Source organism: Falco rusticolus, chromosome 8 (assembly GCF_015220075.1).
Source record: "Falco rusticolus isolate bFalRus1 chromosome 8, bFalRus1.pri, whole genome shotgun sequence".
Lineage (NCBI taxonomy): Eukaryota > Metazoa > Chordata > Aves > Falconiformes > Falconidae > Falco > Falco rusticolus.
In genome coordinates this window covers 57,452,272-57,471,282 of record NC_051194.1, presented here as the reverse complement: position 1 = coordinate 57,471,282, position 19,011 = coordinate 57,452,272, and the positions used below count along the sequence as shown (strand labels likewise).

The window sequence follows — 19,011 nt, the reverse complement described above, 5'->3', positions numbered from 1 at the left end:
TGCACACACTGGCTGTCAGCAAGTGGTTTTGAAAACTCAAAAGCAGGGAGGGAGTTTCAAATTAGGCTGGCCATCCTTTGGACCTTGGGCAGCTTTGGTCTCGCACGATTAGTGTGTATGTTCCTTGGTATGGAGGAACTACAAGTCCCTATTTGTTCCACCAAAGATATGATTAACTGAACCAGCTTTGTAGAGAAGTACACGAAGCACAGTACCTTGAGAACCTTGTGAAGCATCATTTGCAAGCCACTCTTGCCTGGATACTTCCTGGCAATGTTGGAAGCAGATAAGTTGAAGAGGTTGGCTCCTGTTTCAGTGCAGATGGCATGGACCAACATTTTCTTTCCAACCCCAGCGGGTCCAGCTAGTAATAAGGCTTTCACCAAAGGAGCCTTCTCGTGGACTGTCTGGGAACCTGTAAAAAGTCATGTGGCACTATTATTGCTTTCATTTAAGTCTGCTATAAAGGTTACAGAATGATTCTTCCTTCTTTTTTCTTCACTGTAAATAATATATGTGAATTAATCGTTTCCTTAATATGGCACAAGTGCTCTTGAGTTCCATACTGTAAAACCAGAGGTATGCCCCTGGCACGTTTGAGTTAACATCCCTGTCTGCAGCAAAACTCAGCCACCTTTATTTGTACCTTCTGCTGGGCAAACTTCAACTCCACACCTAGGTGAGCTAAAAGAATGGTAATTCCTTGGTAAATCTTTGAGGACTGATATGAGCTAAGCATCTCGAAGTAGAACTGCTGCTGGTGGCTGTGTGCACGGCTGAGCCTGGTGCCCTGCACAAGGACGCTTGCCTTCAGTCACGCAGCAGCTGTCAGCTCCCCCAGCTGTCAGTTACAGATGTACCTGTGGCTTCAGGTTTGGCATTAGTTGTCGGAGCAGGCTGTCACTTTCCGCCACTGGACAAGGGCATAGGCTCCTGCTGCATGTAAGGCTAGCAGAATGCCTTCCTCCTGCTGTCTGAAATGACAACTTCCAGCTTCCCCATCTTTAAAGAAAACAAACTAATGGGACTATCTGTTGGAGCTGTTTGTCAGTGATTTTGAAAGCAGATGTTACCAGATGTTTTGTTTTCTCTCCTTTAACCTCTGCCTACCCTTCCCTTTTTGGGGTAATTTTTCCTCTTAAATGTTATTGTTTTTCAGTGAGCAGTGAAGACTCTGGCTGTCTGTCACTCAGGCTAGCTGTACACCAAAATCCTCTGCTGCTGATATTCTCTCCAAGCCCAGCTGCCAAGTGTGGTTTTAGCTCATCTGCGGAGGAGCTGGTGTCGTTCCCCAGTCCTGAACATGGCAGCTGCACGTTGCAGAGCAGGTATGAGATATCTGCTAGCAGGAGGAGGATCCTATTCTGTTCGCTTCATTTTATTCAGGTGAGCAAATGCCAGGGTTGCTATGCTTCGCTTGCTCTGCCAGCAGCAATGACTGCTCAGCATTTCTAAATCTGTCTCGATGGCTGCTCCAGGTAAATTCATTCTGGGCTGCAAGAAATATGATCCATCACCTGGGAAAGCCTAGCAGAAACGCCTGCATTGTGAAAACAGAACCACACACAGATTCAGGTGGTTGATGGTGATAGAACTTGTCTTCCCTGCAGCTCTGTCACTGTATGAATTAGGTACAGGTGAAGCTCCAGAGGTGGAAGTAGCAGGAAATGTCAAACGCTTTATCCGTATCCGCTGCTAAGTGCAGTAACATCACTGCCTCAATGCCTGAAAATGTCTTGTGTCAGTAGTGGTAGCTGTTAGGAAGCCAGACTTGAAAATCTGTGAGAGCATCCTGTTACTTCTGACGGTCTCAGAGACCAGTGTCTACCAGCCTATGGGACCAGCTGGGGGAAACTGGCCCTGAAGGTGACAGGCTGCCGAGGTGCCTGTGGCTTAGCCTGGAAAAGTTCTCTTATTTAAGGGGACAGCTAGGTAAGAATGGTATTTAAAAACAAATCTAATCAGGCTGCCTACCTGTGTCCTAATGGTTTAATGTCCCAAATAAATGACAATGAACTGAGTGTGAAGATGAATGCCATTATTTCAGTACTGTGCAGGATGTAGTGAAGTTGTCAGCCACCCAGGCTTTATTAATATTTGGTCGTTCCATACCAATTTATTACTATTACACATAGATTTATTATGAGGGGAGCAGCAGACTCCTCTGTGGTTAAAGATGAAGTATATCTTCTACTATTATTTCTCCTTTCAGCTGCTTATAATTTCCTCGATGCCATTTAAGCTGGAGCTTTCCTTACCATCAGGTGACTATTTTGAGAAAAACTTTCACTCCTATGCATACACAATAACATAATGATTAACTGTTTTGAGACCAATTAAGTAAAATAAGTAAATTAAGTAAACCAATTAAGTAAAAATAATGTATTACCCAAAAGGTGAAACTGTTCCTGTGCCTTTTTTGTGGTTCGTGTAATATTTCTTTTTTTACTCAAAGGCATTTTTCAAACTGCTACTGCAAATGCTTTTTGTTTGTTCAGCTAGTCAAGGGTCTCTTCTCCCTAGAATTTTTGCCAATTGTATAAATGGCAGAAAATTTATGGGTCCTCTTTCCCCCTGCCTTGGGGGTGTGTCTTGGGGCTCAATTTCACTGGATTAGGTGGTGTTAAAACATAACTTTGGAGGAGCTATCCAATATGTGAAATATCCCTGCCTGCACTGACTGCAACGTGGTAACTGCTGAGCTTTCTCAGGTGATTGTGGGCAGACTTGCAATCCTCCGGTGAGGGTTTATCCAAAACTACCTTGAGCGTGGTTTAGATGGGAAGAGCCCCATCTAGGCTGAAGGCAGGGGTGCTGCTAGCATCCTCTTTGTTAACCTGACTGCAGACTGAGCTATAGGGCAGCAGGAGCACTCTTCTCCACCCAAAACCTGAACGCAGCAGACTTGTGCATGAGCACACTGAGCTCTCTACAGTGTATCGAGCCTGCTTTGGGGACAGAGGAGGCAGGAGGTGCACGGAGAGAGCCACAGAGTGTGTACGTACAGAGCAGCCTGAGCACCGGTCTTTCTGGAAGGCTCGCAAAGGGGAGGAAAAAGCAGCAGCTCTGTGTCAGCTTTGCTCCATTTGCCAGAGAGGGAGGCTGGGAGCTGTCAGCTATTTTGCCCTGTAAAGGGGATCAGCAGACAACGACAGAGCCTGGGGGAGCATGTGCCTAGTTAAAATCTCCCCCAAATCCAATCAGGAATGGAAAAGGATGCAAGCGAAGTATGAGTAGAGGCCCTCGAGACAGGCATTTCTTGCAATCACCACAGTTTGGCTCAATGCCATTCCCAAGTAAAATATGGGGTAGATTTTTACATTAAAAGCAAACAACCCGACCCAGCACAGCCTTGTTAGATATTGGTTAAGTCTGGCATTAAAGCTGCAAGGGCGTTTAAAAATGTTCTCTCTGATGTACAAAATGTATTCAGACTAATTCCTTAAACGATTGCATTGTTTAGTACTGAGTAACATTAGCCAGCTTGTAAAAGGTAAATTGCAACCTTAGCCCTTCCCTTAACTTGATTAATTTTGATCACTGGAGCTTGTTTTAGCTATTATCTTTCCCAAGTGATTTCCTTTTATGTGCTGCCATTCACAAACTGTTAACATGCAAACAGAGATGGTATGGAAACGCAACACCTGACAATAGTATGTGCAAGCTCCTTTATGCACTATTAAAATGATATGGTCTTCACTCAGAAGACTTAATTGAAAAACAATTATACTGCAAAATGCTTTAGATTACGATTAATCAAGCCCTGTCAAAGCCAGTAGAAGCGCATGTTACTGACAGGAAGCAAAGCCGTCGTATTCTGCCCTCTAGTAATTTTTGCTGTGCTCTTACCTAATGGCAATATTCCATACAGCGCTATTAGCTGTCTGACATCTGCGAGAGAGGGCATTGGCTCTATATCTACCTGACGAAGTGTGGTCCCCAGGTAGCTGTACTCGCCTGTAGGGAGGAAGCGTAGGCTTAATAAATGTGACACGGCATTGTTATAAAATGCATAACTCAAATACTGAAAAACTACCATAGAATACCAATATTACATGCTCTCCGCAAACCCAGTACTGTCGAGGGACAGGGACTCAAGCGGGGCAATATTGTTGTGGAATGTGGCCCTGAGAAATCTGAAAGGTGAACTGCAAAGGAAAATGAAGTTAAACACGTTGTGGGCTTTCCCCTCCAGACGGCAGAAGGCGTTCAGCAGAGCAGTCTGTCTCCAGTAACCTTTTAAAGAAACTTTGTGGAGAAGAATCATTAGTAGCACCATAAATCACGCTGCTGGCAAAGGATTTCTAGATTTGGGATTTTGCAGGGCTGGAATCCCAGTGAACAATGCTCTATCAGAAGAATTTCAAAAAGGGGGGAAAAGAGATTTTAACAACCTTTCCCCTGGCTGCATCACATCTCAGCTTCTTGCTATGTTAAGACGTTTGCGTCAGCTAATTTTGGGGGGGGTCTTTGCTTTGCAGTTTGCTCTTTCGTGCAAAAAGCTTCCACAAAACAACTCAAGAAAACAAAAAATCCCTGACACGAACTGACACAATCTAATCTTGTCTTAGCTCTTGTTGCAGAGCCATAATCACATTGCCTGCCCTGTCAAAGTCCGTGCGCAAGGCATGCTGGAGAAGAAAGAACCAGAAGGATGGGCCACAAGCTGGAAAACTAGTTGTGATGATGTAGTCAACGATTATTTTTTAGCATAAACTACATGCTGTTATGGTGAATACTATTGAAAAATAATAGTATATTATGTTTTATTGGAGAGAAAAAAAGGGAAAGCAGTAAAGATCTCTGGAGCAGAGGTAAATTAGCAATGGTTAAGAGAGAAAGTGGTGTTGTGATGTGGGGGCAAAAAGACAGACAAGCTCTCATGCAACTGCCCCCTCCCCTCTGAAGGATAAAATTCATTTCAGGTTTTATCTTTTATTTAAGGAGAAATCAAAAGAACTGGATAGGAATTAATCTTCACAGATTTAATTAGAAGGCATCAAAGGGTTTAATTGCAACTGAACATAAATCACAGTGGATATTCTCTGACTAATTTAGATAAGGTCACCAAGAAAATTAGTTCAGTGATGTCGGTTTGTCATAGAGGGGGGACGTTTCAGTGCCTTTACTCGCTGTGTAGCACAATTCCACTCTTTGTCCTTTTCCCAGGAACTGGGAGTAAGTGACCTTCCTCAGGCTTCAGCCCTGTAAGAGCTGAGCAGATGAGCACTTGTTTTTCTGCAGGCTTTGACTGTGTCCTTGGACCCTTGAAGGGAATTTTTGTGGATTAAAAAAAAAAACCCAAAACCCAACAAAAGGTTAGGTCCAGATCCTAGGCCATCTTTAAATACCTACTGTATCTTGTTTGGCAGCCCAAGAAGCATGATGGTTCTGAGTGGGAAAGAGCTGGCCTTGACAGTCTGGGCCACTGCCTGGTCTGTATGGGCCAGCAATCCGTGCTGGGACCTGCCGGTGACCTGGCAGGGGTGTAGGCAGCCAGGTGTGTATTGCCAGGCTCTGCATTTCTGTGCCCAGCATCTTCTGCTGCTGGGAAGTGAGTATTGCTGGTGCAGCTTGGAGCAGCCCTGGCATGGCTCTGTGCTGCAGAGGAGTCAAGGCTTCAAACCTTGGGTCAAGGGAAGATGGCCCAAAGCCATCTCAGCCTGTTTCCAAGTTTGATGTTACCAGCTGTTAACTATTAGCCACTGGCTAATGTGTGCTTTAAAAGCATCTGTGCTGTGGAATGTCTGTGGGACAAAAGTGACCTTGATGGTACTGGCTGGGTAAATGAAGGAATAATGAAAATCTTCCATTACCTCATGATTTTTTTGAGCATAAAATTAGTGGAATACTTGTTAATTCAGTCTTCAACAGAGTGGGAAGAGACTCTGAAGGCAGTAACTGGTGCACCTAAGAGTTTATATAAACGTGGCATTTAGAGGTCATGTACAAGAATCCAGCTTTTCTGGCTTGGATACATACTGCACCAACAGTCGGTGGCATTGTGGCCTCTGGATGTCTGCAAATTCAAACGGTGGAGGCCTTTGAAACAACTGAATCTTGAGGGTTTTGCTGCTAAGGTTGCTGGGGTTTTACTGTATGTCACCAAATGCTTTTGGAGGTGGTGGCAGACCCCTGTGGAGCCTGCAAGTGGGGTGAGTTTGGGGTTTTTTAATGTGTAGAGCATGGGCAAGCGTGTCTGACTGCAGCTGCAGGCTAACAGGAACTAGGCGAGAGGACTGCCAAATGCAGAACTAGACAGACACATCCTACTCAAACCAAGGGCTGGCTATGCCTCAAAGCACTGCTCAAGTTCACGGGCGGTCAGGGAGGTGGAGGTAAGGGGGTGAGTCTTCTCTGCTGAATAAACAAATGCTAAAGGCATGACTTTTACTGTTCTCTGGGAAATATTCTAGGCTGATTATGACCCAGTGTCTGATAGACTTGCACTGCCTGGTCAGTGCTCCTTAAAGGATGTCCTGGTCCCACCTCAGGCTGACTTGTGATGTCCAGAAACATTCAAGGCTTCCAGGTGTTAGCGCTTGGAGCTAAGCGCCAGCTTTACAAACAGGCCCTGGTTTCGGTACCAGAAGTGGAAAGTACTAAGCACGCTGCAGAAACAGACTTTATTTGCATGTGTGGCTCTAGATATTCAATTTTGAAAGTCCTGAACGTGTAATTACTCTTGAACTTGCTCTTGACTGGAAATAGGGGTCAGCGAACACTGAATGGCTGGAGGTTTGGTTAGATTAAACACCATAGTAGCTGTAAAACATGTACTTTACCAACATAATCGGAGAGATTCACGGACTTGGCTTTTATTAGTAATCCTTCTTCCACTAGTTCCCTGTACAGAGAATCGATGGTCCTATGGACGAGAGAAATCATTCAGAAATTCTAGGGCATTTTAAGCAAAAGCTCAGTCCTTCAGTAACTGAACTAGCTTGAGTGTTATTTATGTCTTCTCAGCTTTATAAATGTATTTTGCAGCTCAGAGGTAAAGGTGATTAGTGCCATCAATATGAAATCAATAAGTACAGCTTTCTGCGTTACAGCAAGGAATGTCTTTCACTGCCTCACACGGTGCGTGGCTCCCTCTCACACGGATTCCATTACCCATTGCCAGGTGATGCAAGATCAGTTATGACTTGTGTAATAGACTCATTCATTAATATCAATTACTGGGAAATTATTTTTAAATTATACAATAATAGCAATCCTAACACTACTATACCTATTCATTTAGCTCTCCAATTAGTAGTAATTAATTAATTCTTCTTGGAATTTATTCTGTTTGCAATAGACAGCCTCATCTCATCAGGAACATACTGGGAATGACTTGATCAGAGCAACCAGTGGCCTGCCTCCTGCAGTGCTAGGGTCGTGCTGGCCAAAGGACTGGGATAAAAATGTACAGTGGAAATGGGTGTAATTTCTCCAGTGGAATGTTTTCTTCCTATCTCCATTAGTGGCTGGAAATAGTCCCCAGTAACTGAGGATTTAACATGCTTACACTTCTACTGGGCTGGATGTTCTCCACACTCTCTCTTTTGGAGCTCTATCCAAGTATTACTTTTAATGACATTTTTGGTTTGATGCTGCTTCAAGGATTACACAAAATGAATAAACCTGTTGGATGTTCCTGTTGTGTAGTTCGTGGAAACAATACTGATTCAAATCTTTCTAGGTCCTTCACCATTTGCACTGTTCACATTCTCTTCCTTCAATACCCGAGCTTTTCTTGTCTTTGTCACCTGTCTTAAATGGGATATTCTGGTATGGCTACAGTAAAAAAATTTAATAGCGACTCTCAGTTGACTAATAAAACTACATGTATAACTTGAGGTCTGCAGCATTTTTCCATTTCAGCTGGGAAGTTTTATGTTTAAGCAGTGCTAGTGGCACAATTAATATAGGAGTAGTAATAAGCAAATACAAAATTTAATGCACCTTCAACAATGTTGATTTTGCCACTCTGACTCTTGCTTTTATTCTCGGTGGTTTTCATGTTGAGTATGCATCATAAAGCAAGCAGAAGGTAGAATGGGAGTAACCTGACAGTTCTGTTGGGAGCATGACTTCTACTTTTCCAGTCTTACTTTTACTGTGCAAGCTTAATGATGCATGCCCTGAGTTCTCCTCCAAGTAAGTGTGATATGATCAGTCTTTGTTGACTAAGGCCCCCTGTGCCCCTTCCACCATGCCAAAACAGAGAGGAACCTGAGCTTCTCTTGATTATTTCTGAAATGCTTTCTCCTTCCCTGCTCAGCAGGGAAGAGCAAAGCATGGAGCCAAAATGCCACGTAAACTCTGATTTAAAAGCCAGCTATTAAAAAGCTTGTGTCTTAAATGGCTGTGTTTTATATTGAGTTTATATATAAAGCAGGTATGTGCAAAGGTAATTTTAATAGCACAGAATATATGCATTCTTGTTAGACTTTGGCATGCTGCTCTTGTAAGATAGGTCATGTTCTGTTATAATCCCTGACACTTATTTTAAATATTTGCTTGGAGAGGTTTTTTTTAAAGTGGGTAAAGAGATCACTGACTGATAGTGTAGTGCTGGCACCCAAATGATCTAGTCCAGGTCTTGCTGTGCATGTCTTGTACAAAATGGATTTGTGGGGTGATTCCCATGTGCTTCCCCCCGCAGTGATTGAGCGTGATTCTTGTCATGCTGTTCTCCAGCCCTGCTCTCTTGGGAGCTGGGTCTGCTCCGGCCCTGCACCGCTGCTGGGTCAGCAGGTCCCAGTGGTGATTATCTCTGCGTAGGTGTTTGTTATGTGTACAGGTGAAAAATGGCTGGATTATCAGTGAATACATCATGAGCTTGCTAAAAATGTAATATCGAAAGAAGAAATCCTTTCAAATCCTCCAAATAAGGGTACTTAAAAGAGCAAGGGTACACAAGAAATTGCCAGGTCTGCCAGAACTCTTATTGATAGATAAGACTGATTTACGATATGTACGTTATACCTCAGGCATGAAGGGTGATTTATAGGGTACAGGGGCCTGTCTGCAGCCTCCCTTATCAGGCTTCAGCTGGGATGGAAAATCTGATAGTCAACAAAACTGTCAGGTGCTTCTGCACCTGCAGAAAGGATGGGAAAGAGGCAAACGGGGCCAATATCCTGCTAAATGTTACATGTGCTTATCTTTGCATACTGGAATTAACCTGACTAAAGTTAACAGAGACTGGCCCTAGTGGTGCCGTGCTGCAGAACGGGGATCCTTAATTTGTACGTGGTGTTGAAGATGGGAGGAAAAACAAGGTCTGTGCTGTGTGCTGTTAAAGCCGTGTTTTGTTGCCCTACTATCTGTGGTGCTGCGAAGCCATCAGTCGGGGGGGTGCAGTGAGAAGGTTGTAGTGATCACTGGGAATGCAAAACAGGTTTTGGATAAAATGTATGTGCTGCGAGTTTGTAAAAGACTTTTTTTTTATCATCTAAGCTTTTTATGGATATCTATAGTTCTTAGCAAAGAGGTTTTATGTCTTGTAGGGCTCCTGATCCTGGTAAGAGTAGCAGCATTGAGATGCTTCTTGTTTAATCAAAACCTAAAAGGGTTGATAACATATCTAATGCAAAAAGAACGCTGTCTCATTGAATATCGGGTAAGCAGGTCCTCTCTTTACCTGTCAGGAGTTAGATCTTCTTCCATCTCTGTTATCTTTTTCCTCGTGGTTGTCTTTTTTTTCTAAGGACCATAAAAACAGGCAGGAATTAGTGATCTGAGCACAGAGATACATATATATCTATATATATGAATGTATTGAAGTATAAAGGGAGGGCCAGAACAGCAAGCATTTCAATGTTTGTGTGGCCATTGTTCCTGAAGGAATCTAAAGGGAGAAATCTTATCTTTGAATGTCCTGAGGGAAAGGGAGTCTTGCTCCCATTTCTAAAAGCACAGGAGATGTTCCGGTTTGTAAGTACCTCACCAAGGCATGGGAGAGGTGAAGCACCCCTGGGCTGAGAAGCTGTGTCCAACCTACAAGTCTCATGCAGATCCTGTGGCAAGTGCTCTTGAACCGGACTCTGCGTGAAGTGACCTGGTGGCTGCTGCTTCTTTCTAGAATGCAGCTGCTCAGGAGTCTGCATACCTGACTGGGACAGTTGCACACAAACCCCCCCCCACCTCCCCCGAGTGCCCAAGAGCACCGTACTTTAAAGCGATCGGCCCCGCTCCTCCCAGGGAAGGGTGCATCCAATAGAATTCCAGGGTTATGTGCTCCAAGAGAAAACTTGGGCCTCTCCTTCCTTTTGGAGCATGACTGTGGTTGAGGGGATGTGGCCCTTACCCAAGAAAGAAGCAGGAAGGAAAAGGGTGTGGGGTCCAAGTGACTGCTCCAGAGACTGTTCATGCTTCCCTCCCCACCCTCTATTTGGGATAAAATATATAAGCAGCTTCCCTGAGGGTCATGCAGGGTGCTTATAGCTGGACCAGGACCTGAACCCCATGCTCCGGAGCCTGCAGCTAGCCTCCTAACCATTAGGTATCTATCCTTCTGCCTCCTCTTTCCTAATGCCTTGGGGAAGAAGCCTGAAGAGGTCAGAAAAACGCAACCTGCTCTTCTCTGGGTATTTTTATCACACTTTCACTATGGGAAGATTTTTGGCTTGCGTGGCTAGTTTTCTTACGTACTGTGAAAAAACAATGGAAAACATAGATAAGAAAGATGTGAATCAGTAAAGTCAGGGCTCTCCATTAGCGGCAACTCACAAGCCATACATACGGTTAGGGATAATTAGTAGTGCAGAGGGCATCATTATCCATATTAGTGCCCACCACTGGTGTCCATAATTCAGTCCTGCAAAGCACTTTAGAATTACTTCAGTGCAACTATTTACACAGGGACATTTGTGCACCGTAGGTTTTTTCAATGGCTTAAATCTAAGCATGTGCTTAAATGCTTAGTTGATCAAGACAGTTTATTATTTCCAAAAGTTTATGTTCACTTTCCTGGGAATACAGTTGTTTACTTTATCTTTTTAATAGTTAATATTTCTACAGAGCTCTAGAGGCTATGTTGTTGAGTTTAAAAATGTTAAATCATCTGGAAAACACTGTGGGTTGTTTTATTTCTTTTTTCCTAGAATGGATCAGCAGTGTTTGGAAATGTATCAATTTTAAGTTTTCAATGACAGTTGCAATGTTGATCACATGTTACTATTTTCAATGCAAGAAAGATAATCTACATGAAAATGTAAACTAAACCCAGAACTATATGGATAAGTTAACTGGAAAGAGGTGATGTTTTGAAGTTTTGGATTAAGTAGTGCAAACAATTCTGTTTCTGCAAAATTACACCTCAGGTTTCTTTACATAAACAAGCTTGGCAGCAAATACGTGTTAGAATGTGCCAGTGGGGTTTTCTTTTAAAGAGGAGGAATGGGAAGAACAAAGCATGTGCCATGCTGTTTTAACAACTGAGGACACATTGAGAATGTCAGTGGTTTATTTCTGCTGTTCCTCCAGCTTTGCCTTTATCCTTTCTTCCAACAAGCTAGAAATTACATGTCATGGGGTCTGACTGGGAAGAAAAGTTCATTCCTACCTATGTAAAGATGCTAAGCATATGTTGAATTTATTGGCCAACTGGTACTGTTCTCAAGGCAGCTTCACCAATAAAGTAACTCGAGAGCAAAACAAAAATGAACTATGTGGGGGGAAAATGTGTTTTCCTAATTAACATCAGCATTTATGGGAAATTTGGCAAACACTGAGATGCAATAAGGGGAAATATGAATTGTAGACAATGGCTTCTCTCCAAAATGTCTTATTTGGAACTGCTTGTGTTTAGGAAATGATAATGTTTAATGAATGTGAACATGCTCATCATTTGTAATGGAAATCTCCTTGTTTCTGTCTCTGAATTTTCAGTCTAGCTTCTGTGTAGCCATCCATTTACTTGGTTATTTTCTGCTTTGATAAGTCACATGCAGTAAACGGCATTGGTTATTAGCTGGCAGATGACAGAAGACTCTTCTGTGCTCAGTGTGGTATCTTGTCTTACTGTGTGGGCTCAGGAAAATGTTTTAAGTAGCTCAGAGGTTGCTATGAGCAAACATGGACCTGATTTCAGACCAGATTCCAGAGCAGAGTGTGTCTGGCACCAGAAGAGGGAAAGCAGCCAAAACGTCTCATTGAGGGAACTGTTCTGTGTCGGAACTGCAGGATCTGTGTCACCCTTTGGCTGTCACCGTGCAAGTCCTGCAGCCATCAGCTGTCTGCAGCTACTGCCACTAAGCATGTGGAAAAGTAACGAGAGGAAAGTACTCCTGTGGCTGAAGGGAAATGACAGTGTATAAACAGCAGCCTATGAAGCATTTGAGTGGATTCCTTGGATCACGTATGATGCTTGGATGGGAGGCTGAGCAAGTGCAGATTTGCACAGTGTGTGCGTCTGCTCTGGGTTGAGAAGTCTTTTCTGGCAATGCCAAGACATACAGAGCAGCTTCTGATATTTTACTGAAAAAGTCCTTAGATAAAGATGTTCCCGCTGATTGCTAAACTCTTGCTAAATGAGGAGCTCTGATCTGTAATCCCTACTGGCTTTAGCTGCAGCCTCCACAGCTGTCTGTCAGCTCCGGGTGCTGATCTCCATCGGCCACAGAAAAGCCAACAGAGGGTGTGAATTGCTGTCCTTAAATCCAGTCTTTCCTCGGTTCTGACCCAGCCTGTCTTCAGGCCTTATTCCCTATGGCTTTGCTTTTGATAGACTTTGATAGTCATTAGACTGACATCAATATTCTGTCACAGCTATGGTTAACCTCTTGTGGTTTTCTTTGCTTCTGCCCTGCTGCATAAAAAAGGGACATCCAAAGCTGTGCTGAGATGCTAGCAAGGCCTGTTTCAGAAGTAACTTTTACATGCTTAAGTTCCAATGTCCCCTCTTTGTTTTTTGCTGAATTTTGGCCATGCCTTTGTGTATGTGCGGGTGTGTTCATTTGCAACGGGTCACTTTACCTGCAGTTGGATCAGAAACAAATCCTTGGGGGAGCAGAGCAGGAAAAGCAGCACAATAGGTTTGATAAAAAGCATTCTGATAAGCACTTAAATGTAACTTCCAGGTCAGTAACTGCAGAGAGCTGATCTGTCAGCTCTTATGCTGGGTGGAAAACCAGTTTAAAGAAGCTAGGTCTGTGCTGGTTTACTTGGCTGCAAATTCCCAAGAGAGATGCCCTTGGCTGCCAAGCCCTCTGGGTACATGGCATCCATCTAGAAGAAATACTTGTAAAGCTGGTGGGTTGTGTTGAGCCACCCAAATCAGAAGCTTGAGCTGTCAGCAGAAAGGGGTGGGACTCAGGACAACAACATTCCCATAAAGTTTGTGCCGGCATAGATGCCACCAACATTTTAGAAGGCAAATGCTTTGGAAAGTGCTAGCCTTTTCTCTTTCGTTTCAGGTGTCTTATAACAGGCTCCTTTAGGCTGGGTGGGGACTTAGACCTTCTGAAACCTCTTTGCCAAGCCTTCCCAGACATCAGTGCCATATCCTACACTAGGAGGCAATCTCCCTTCGGATCTTTCCTCAGCCTGCTTTTACACAGGTGCTTACAATCCCAGCTTGCTGATCCATGGCTGAGATGATGACAAGCTGCCACTGTGCTTAGTGAAGAAAAATGCAATTTGCAGCAGAGCTGAACCGCATTCCTTTCTGTTGTCTCCCCTGCTCCTCTCCTGTGACAGTCATCAGATCAGGAGCTATCTGGAGCAATCGAGAGTCCAGCACAGTGTATCTTTTAATGAAGACGCTTGTGCTCTATAGCCTAACAATGCTGGACCATAAGGACAAATAACAGCAGGATGGTCTGTGGGGTGAGATGCTTCCAACATGGATAGAGGCATTGGATCTGTGCCTCGAATGATCACAGTGTGGCTTGTTGCAGTTTAGATGCACTCTAATTAGTTTAGGTATTTCCAGACCATCCTACTGGTCTGGAGACCCACTTGCAGTGAGAAGAGCAATTTGCCTTCCATCCTGACCCCCAAGATGATTCTTCCACAAAGGTGGCAAATGGGCTTTTTATCTTCAGGGGCAATAAGAGCAATTCCTGGCAGGGTTAAGTGTCAGCTTTCAGCAGTAAGTGGTATTTGAAGGTTTGGGAGTTGGTGATAAAGTTCAGCCTAGGAAGTACAGCACACGGATATAAAGGAGTGGCCTACCGATATGCTTGGAGCTGTTAAATTTTGTTTATCTAAGACCTGAGCCATCTGAAACGCAGACCAGAAGGGAGCAGTTGGCTTCCTTATGCTTTCCCTTTGGAGTCTAATTCTAAAATGCCCTTGCTGAATTCCCCGCGAAAGGGACTGCCAAACAGGATTTCAAACTCAAATTATTCCCTGTGGGTCAGGCAGATATTTCTAAAATGCACTAGACAGAATTTCTTAGAGTTGTAAATTACATCCTAAGGTGCCCTTGAAAAGGCAGAGGACATTACCCCTGGGCAGGGACTATCCCCTGACAACAGAAAAGACCCTGGCTCTGTGCTGTCTGCCTGCAAAGAAAGTAGAAGAAATCTGCCCTGGCAGCAGAAGGGATGGCCAAATGTGGCACCGAATTTGGAGTAGCTGCCCTAGCCAGAAAATTCTGCTTGTAAGGGTTCACTTAAAGAAATCACCCTTACTGCCTGTTCCCCATTGACAGAGTGCAGGAAAAAGGTTGATTTCTCTGAAAAACGTTGAATCCTCCTGGGAATGCTGATCTTTGCAGAATATCCCTCTTTGGGGGGAAAAAAAAATAAATGTTTTGCATCCTGCTTCGTATGTGTTCCTGGCTACAATAAGAATCCAAACCCACTGTTATTTCATGTTGCATAGTTGCAGGGGAGACATATGGGACCTAGGATGTGGTAACACACACCTTTAAAAACCAGAGGATTTTTGCTGAATAACAAATTATTAATAAGCTGCTTCCAAAACTTTCCAGCTCATATTATTCTTGTTATATAGGCCAGATTTTCATAAAGCAGTTCTGAAGTCTGTGTACACAGGTATGCATACACTCTGCTGGTTTACGGACCGAGATATTTATGGAAATGCTAATTAGAAAAATGCCGACTGGATATTTCAAATGGTTTTGTGCAGGGAAGATGTGTTTTGATTAAAACTGGATACCTCCTTCCATTCCCCACCTCTAAAATAAAACTGTTGGTGTGGTGTGTTTGTGTTCCACACCCCCCACACCCCCCACCCCCCCCACCCCCCCCCCCCCGATAAAATCTTTCGGGAACTTGTATTATTTAATTAGTACTTCTTTCCTGCTTCCCCCACTTCGTTCTCTCAGCCTACTGGCACAACTGTGTGTGTCTTAAATAACCTCCCTCCACCCAAAGCCATTCCAACACTATATTAAAGGAAAAATAAAACCAAACCAACCCCTAACATAAAGCTTTACAATTTCAGTGTGACATTTTGAAGCAGTTTTGACCAGCTGATCTAAATGCATCTGCCTATGACAACTTTGGGAAGATTGTTGCCATATTTTGTCTGCATGCCTTAAAGCCTCCCTATTTTTGAAACAGATTGAGGAATCCAATGGGTATCAGTTTTCAGTCGCTCCAGTCTTGCATTATTAAACTGCCCCTGGATGTTTGTTGGGTGAAAGAGCATTTTTAAAGATAATTTGAGTAGAAGTTCAGCAACAGCAAGTATTTGCATGTTAAAAGGATTATAGAAATAAAATAAAACATGAGACTAGGTTTGGCTATTTGCCCTGAGGATTTTAAGTGGACCTGCTGATTGAATGGTAGGGTCTGTAAGCTTTGAGTTATTTTGCACTGACATGATCTATAGTTTAAATGCTTGGGTAAGGAATTCAGGGAACCACAAGCTGTGGAATTTTGCATATGGTAATGCTGTGAAACTAGATGTGAACATGACGTGTGCTGTCTTTCAGTGGGTAATGCACATTAAAAATCACGTATGTCTTCAACTTATTTTATATGCTTAAATAAGCTTGACTTAATTGCAAGTTCCCAAACCCTTCCATAGTAAGTAGCAAAATAATCAGTGTGTACCTGGCTGTATGTGATCTATGTGGTGTTATAGACAAATGAAAGGTTACACCGAAATGTTCAAAGCGAATTTTTCTTTTGGGTGTACAGTTTTGAACCAGTCCTCATTTAGGAGGAAAACAGCCGGCAGCTGGAAAACTTAATGGTACCCAGGTCTGTGCTGCCTTTGGAAGGCTGTATTAACCTGAACCTGTCACCTTAGGAAGAGGGATTGCTTGGTTTTTCCTGTTTGACTGGATCAGAGGATTTCAAGAGGGTATGTATCCCTCTTGAAAGTCTGATTTATCCTGTAATGATTTATCTCTGAAGTAGTTCCATTTGTCCTAAGTAATATTTACAAAGGTTAAGTAAAGCCAAAGGCCCTGCAAAAAAGCTATAGGTGAATAATATATTTTTTTAAATGCTTCTGGCTTGAGATTCAGTAACTGTTTAGGGTGGACATTTTGCTATTGGCGTCTGTGAGGCTAGGGTTTGCACTGAATAGAATGGAGATTTACCCTGAATTGTCCCAGCTTGCTGTTCTTACCTTTTCCCTTTTTCTTCCTTTTTTCTGTTTCTCACTCTTCTCTCCATCCACAGCCAGTCTGAGCTTCTCCAGTTTCTGTTGCATCAATTGATCAACCTATCCAGACACACACAGTTGAATCTAAGTTTTCTGTTCTGCCACTACACCTTAGACAAATGTTGAGCTAAACAAGCGTTAAAGCAAAGAACAGACAGTGGGGACTCTAGAAGGAGGTAAGGTCTATGCTAGGTCCGGTTCTTAGAGCCGTAGAGAAATATACACAGGCAATGCACGTTATTAGTGTCCTCTTACTATTGTAAGCACACCTGCACTCTGATCTCTTCCTCCACTTCTTCCCGTTTCTCTTCTTTGATCAGCTCCGGGTCATGATCCTGGAGGAAATCCCGTCCCTCTTCTCTGTTCTGCCAAATGGCTGTTATCCAAAAGAAAGAAAAAAAAAAAAAATAAAAGGGGGGGGAAGTTACAGAAGCTATTGGTTTCTCCAACTGCTTCTGGAGGCAAAAAATAGGCAGTTTTTATTAAATTATTAGCTGTATGAAAGTAGCTGGCTCTAGGGACCCTTACCAAGTTCAGAGCCCTGTTGTGCTAGGATCTGTATATCTCCAGGTTAACTTTTCTTGCCTTGGCCTGTAAATTGGTATCAGACTTCAGGAGGATAATGCGATTTGGAGGTTGTAAAGCTGGATGCCTGGAGTGTTGCTCATCTTCAAGGGCAGGTAGCACAGTATCAGCCGAACCACATCGTGCCTGGCATTGGCATTCTTTCTCTCTGTTTAATAGCAGATAGTGCTTAAATCTTTACCACAAAAAGTCACAAGGATGACTCCTGTCCCGAGGAGCGTGCTCTTTGTGCACATCTTGTGGCTGGTATAATGCAGGCTTGGGGACCAAAGGAAGGTGTTTAATTTAAACCAGGAAGTTCCCTTCTTCTCTCCTGCTCAGTTACCTAATGCTAAGCTAAAGCAGCTGCAACTTGGAGAGTTGGTCTTTGTAGTAATTCACATGAGGCTGAAATATGGACCAGGAGCGCTGGAAAAGGCATAAAAGCTTGCACCGAGCACGTGGAGATGGCAGCGAGAGCGGACAGTGAGACTGACGGAGCAGTAACTTGCCTCCAACCTCCAAGTGACGTACAGCCACGCAGAGTTTTAACATTGTCTGGGGAGCTTGAAGCTGGATGCAGTAATTGAGAGGCAGCAGAGTCTTTTTCAGAAAGAGACGAGGCACCTGATACAGCACCTGTGTTTCTTAGTGTTGCGCAAAGGCTAAGTGATAAGGAGACCTAACTCCAGGAACAAGGCAAGCTTGTGCAAACTGGTGATCAAAAAAAACCCCAACCCCACCCCGTTCCTGATAAAGTAGCTAATGATCCTGAGGTGCAGTTCTTTATTTTTGTTGGGACCAACTGCAATTTGCTCTTTAGAAAGAAATCTAAATGTAGTCTGGCAAGCCAGGTGTATATTTGAATTCTATGTTATTAGCAAAATGTACCTTTTTAAATAGAAGCACTTCTGTTCTTTCTACGTTTCTTAAGCTAATTTGAAAAGGAAGACAATTAGTATCTTGCATTTCCTTGCATTTCAAGCCCTGATAGAACCTTTATAAATGACAGCTAACCTCTAGCAGTAGGTGCTAATTCAATCTCCACATGATTTAAACATGACAGCTTTCCGCTTTAAGACACTGGCTCCTTTATGAATCTGTTTTGTGCAGGATCCTCTGTCCTGTACCCACTGCCATTTCTAAGGCACTATAAATTCAGGAAGGTTTTCACAGTACCCATAGGAGATCATTCAAGTTTTAGTCCAGTTAATATAAAGCTAGCTGCTACTTCCATGCCCTACGAATTTTCAGAGTCCAATTACATGCGGAGTATTTGTGGCTTTGCACATAGGGAATAGTTTTTGCAGGTGAGTAGTCTTAATTTCATAAGGGAAAATGACAGAGATTGAGAAGGACAGTGGATTTTTTGGTAATGAGGAAAGAAACTCAAAGGTATAGACATTAATTTTTTTAAATTACTGGTGGCTCATCAGGTGGCATGACAGATGTCACGTAATATTTCAGGAGGGAAAGCTGATTTGCCCTAGTTAAAAGGTACCTTCTCTAGGGTTACCAGCCTGGAATTTCAGCCTTGGGGAAAGGGGATATTACATGGGAGTTCTGTGAGTTTTTAAATGCTTTCCTGACTAGGTCAACAGGTTGCAAATGCTGTGTTTTCACAGGAGTACTAGGGTTTAGATATTTATTTTTTCACAGAGGGATCCATAGATTTTTTTATTCTGTTGTTTTTTTTTTTCACCCATAATTGTTTATTGTCATTGTGTAAATTGATTAGTGATTAATATCTACTGCAGGCAAACCAGTGATAGTCCCCAAAGATTAGGCAGCTGCCTCTGATGTTACCTGGTAAGAAGTTGTTTTCAGAGTGCTATGTTAGCCGCTAGGTTAGAGGTCCCTAAGTTT

General features: G+C 43.1%; 1 protein-coding gene across 1 annotated transcript in view; it reads right to left on the bottom strand.

Annotated features, from left to right (window-relative positions):
* IQCA1 (IQ motif containing with AAA domain 1) overlaps positions 1–19,011 on the bottom strand; it is a 112,276-nt gene that overhangs the window by 21,506 nt on the left and 71,759 nt on the right. The window contains exons 10-15 of the mRNA XM_037396263.1: positions 16,851–16,957; positions 16,546–16,641; positions 9,635–9,696; positions 6,786–6,868; positions 3,850–3,957; positions 216–415 (exon numbers count right to left, since the gene is read on the bottom strand). Of these exons, the coding sequence (XP_037252160.1) occupies positions 216–415; positions 3,850–3,957; positions 6,786–6,868; positions 9,635–9,696; positions 16,546–16,641; positions 16,851–16,957 (656 nt within the window). The remainder of the gene's footprint in view (positions 1–215; positions 416–3,849; positions 3,958–6,785; positions 6,869–9,634; positions 9,697–16,545; positions 16,642–16,850; positions 16,958–19,011) is intronic.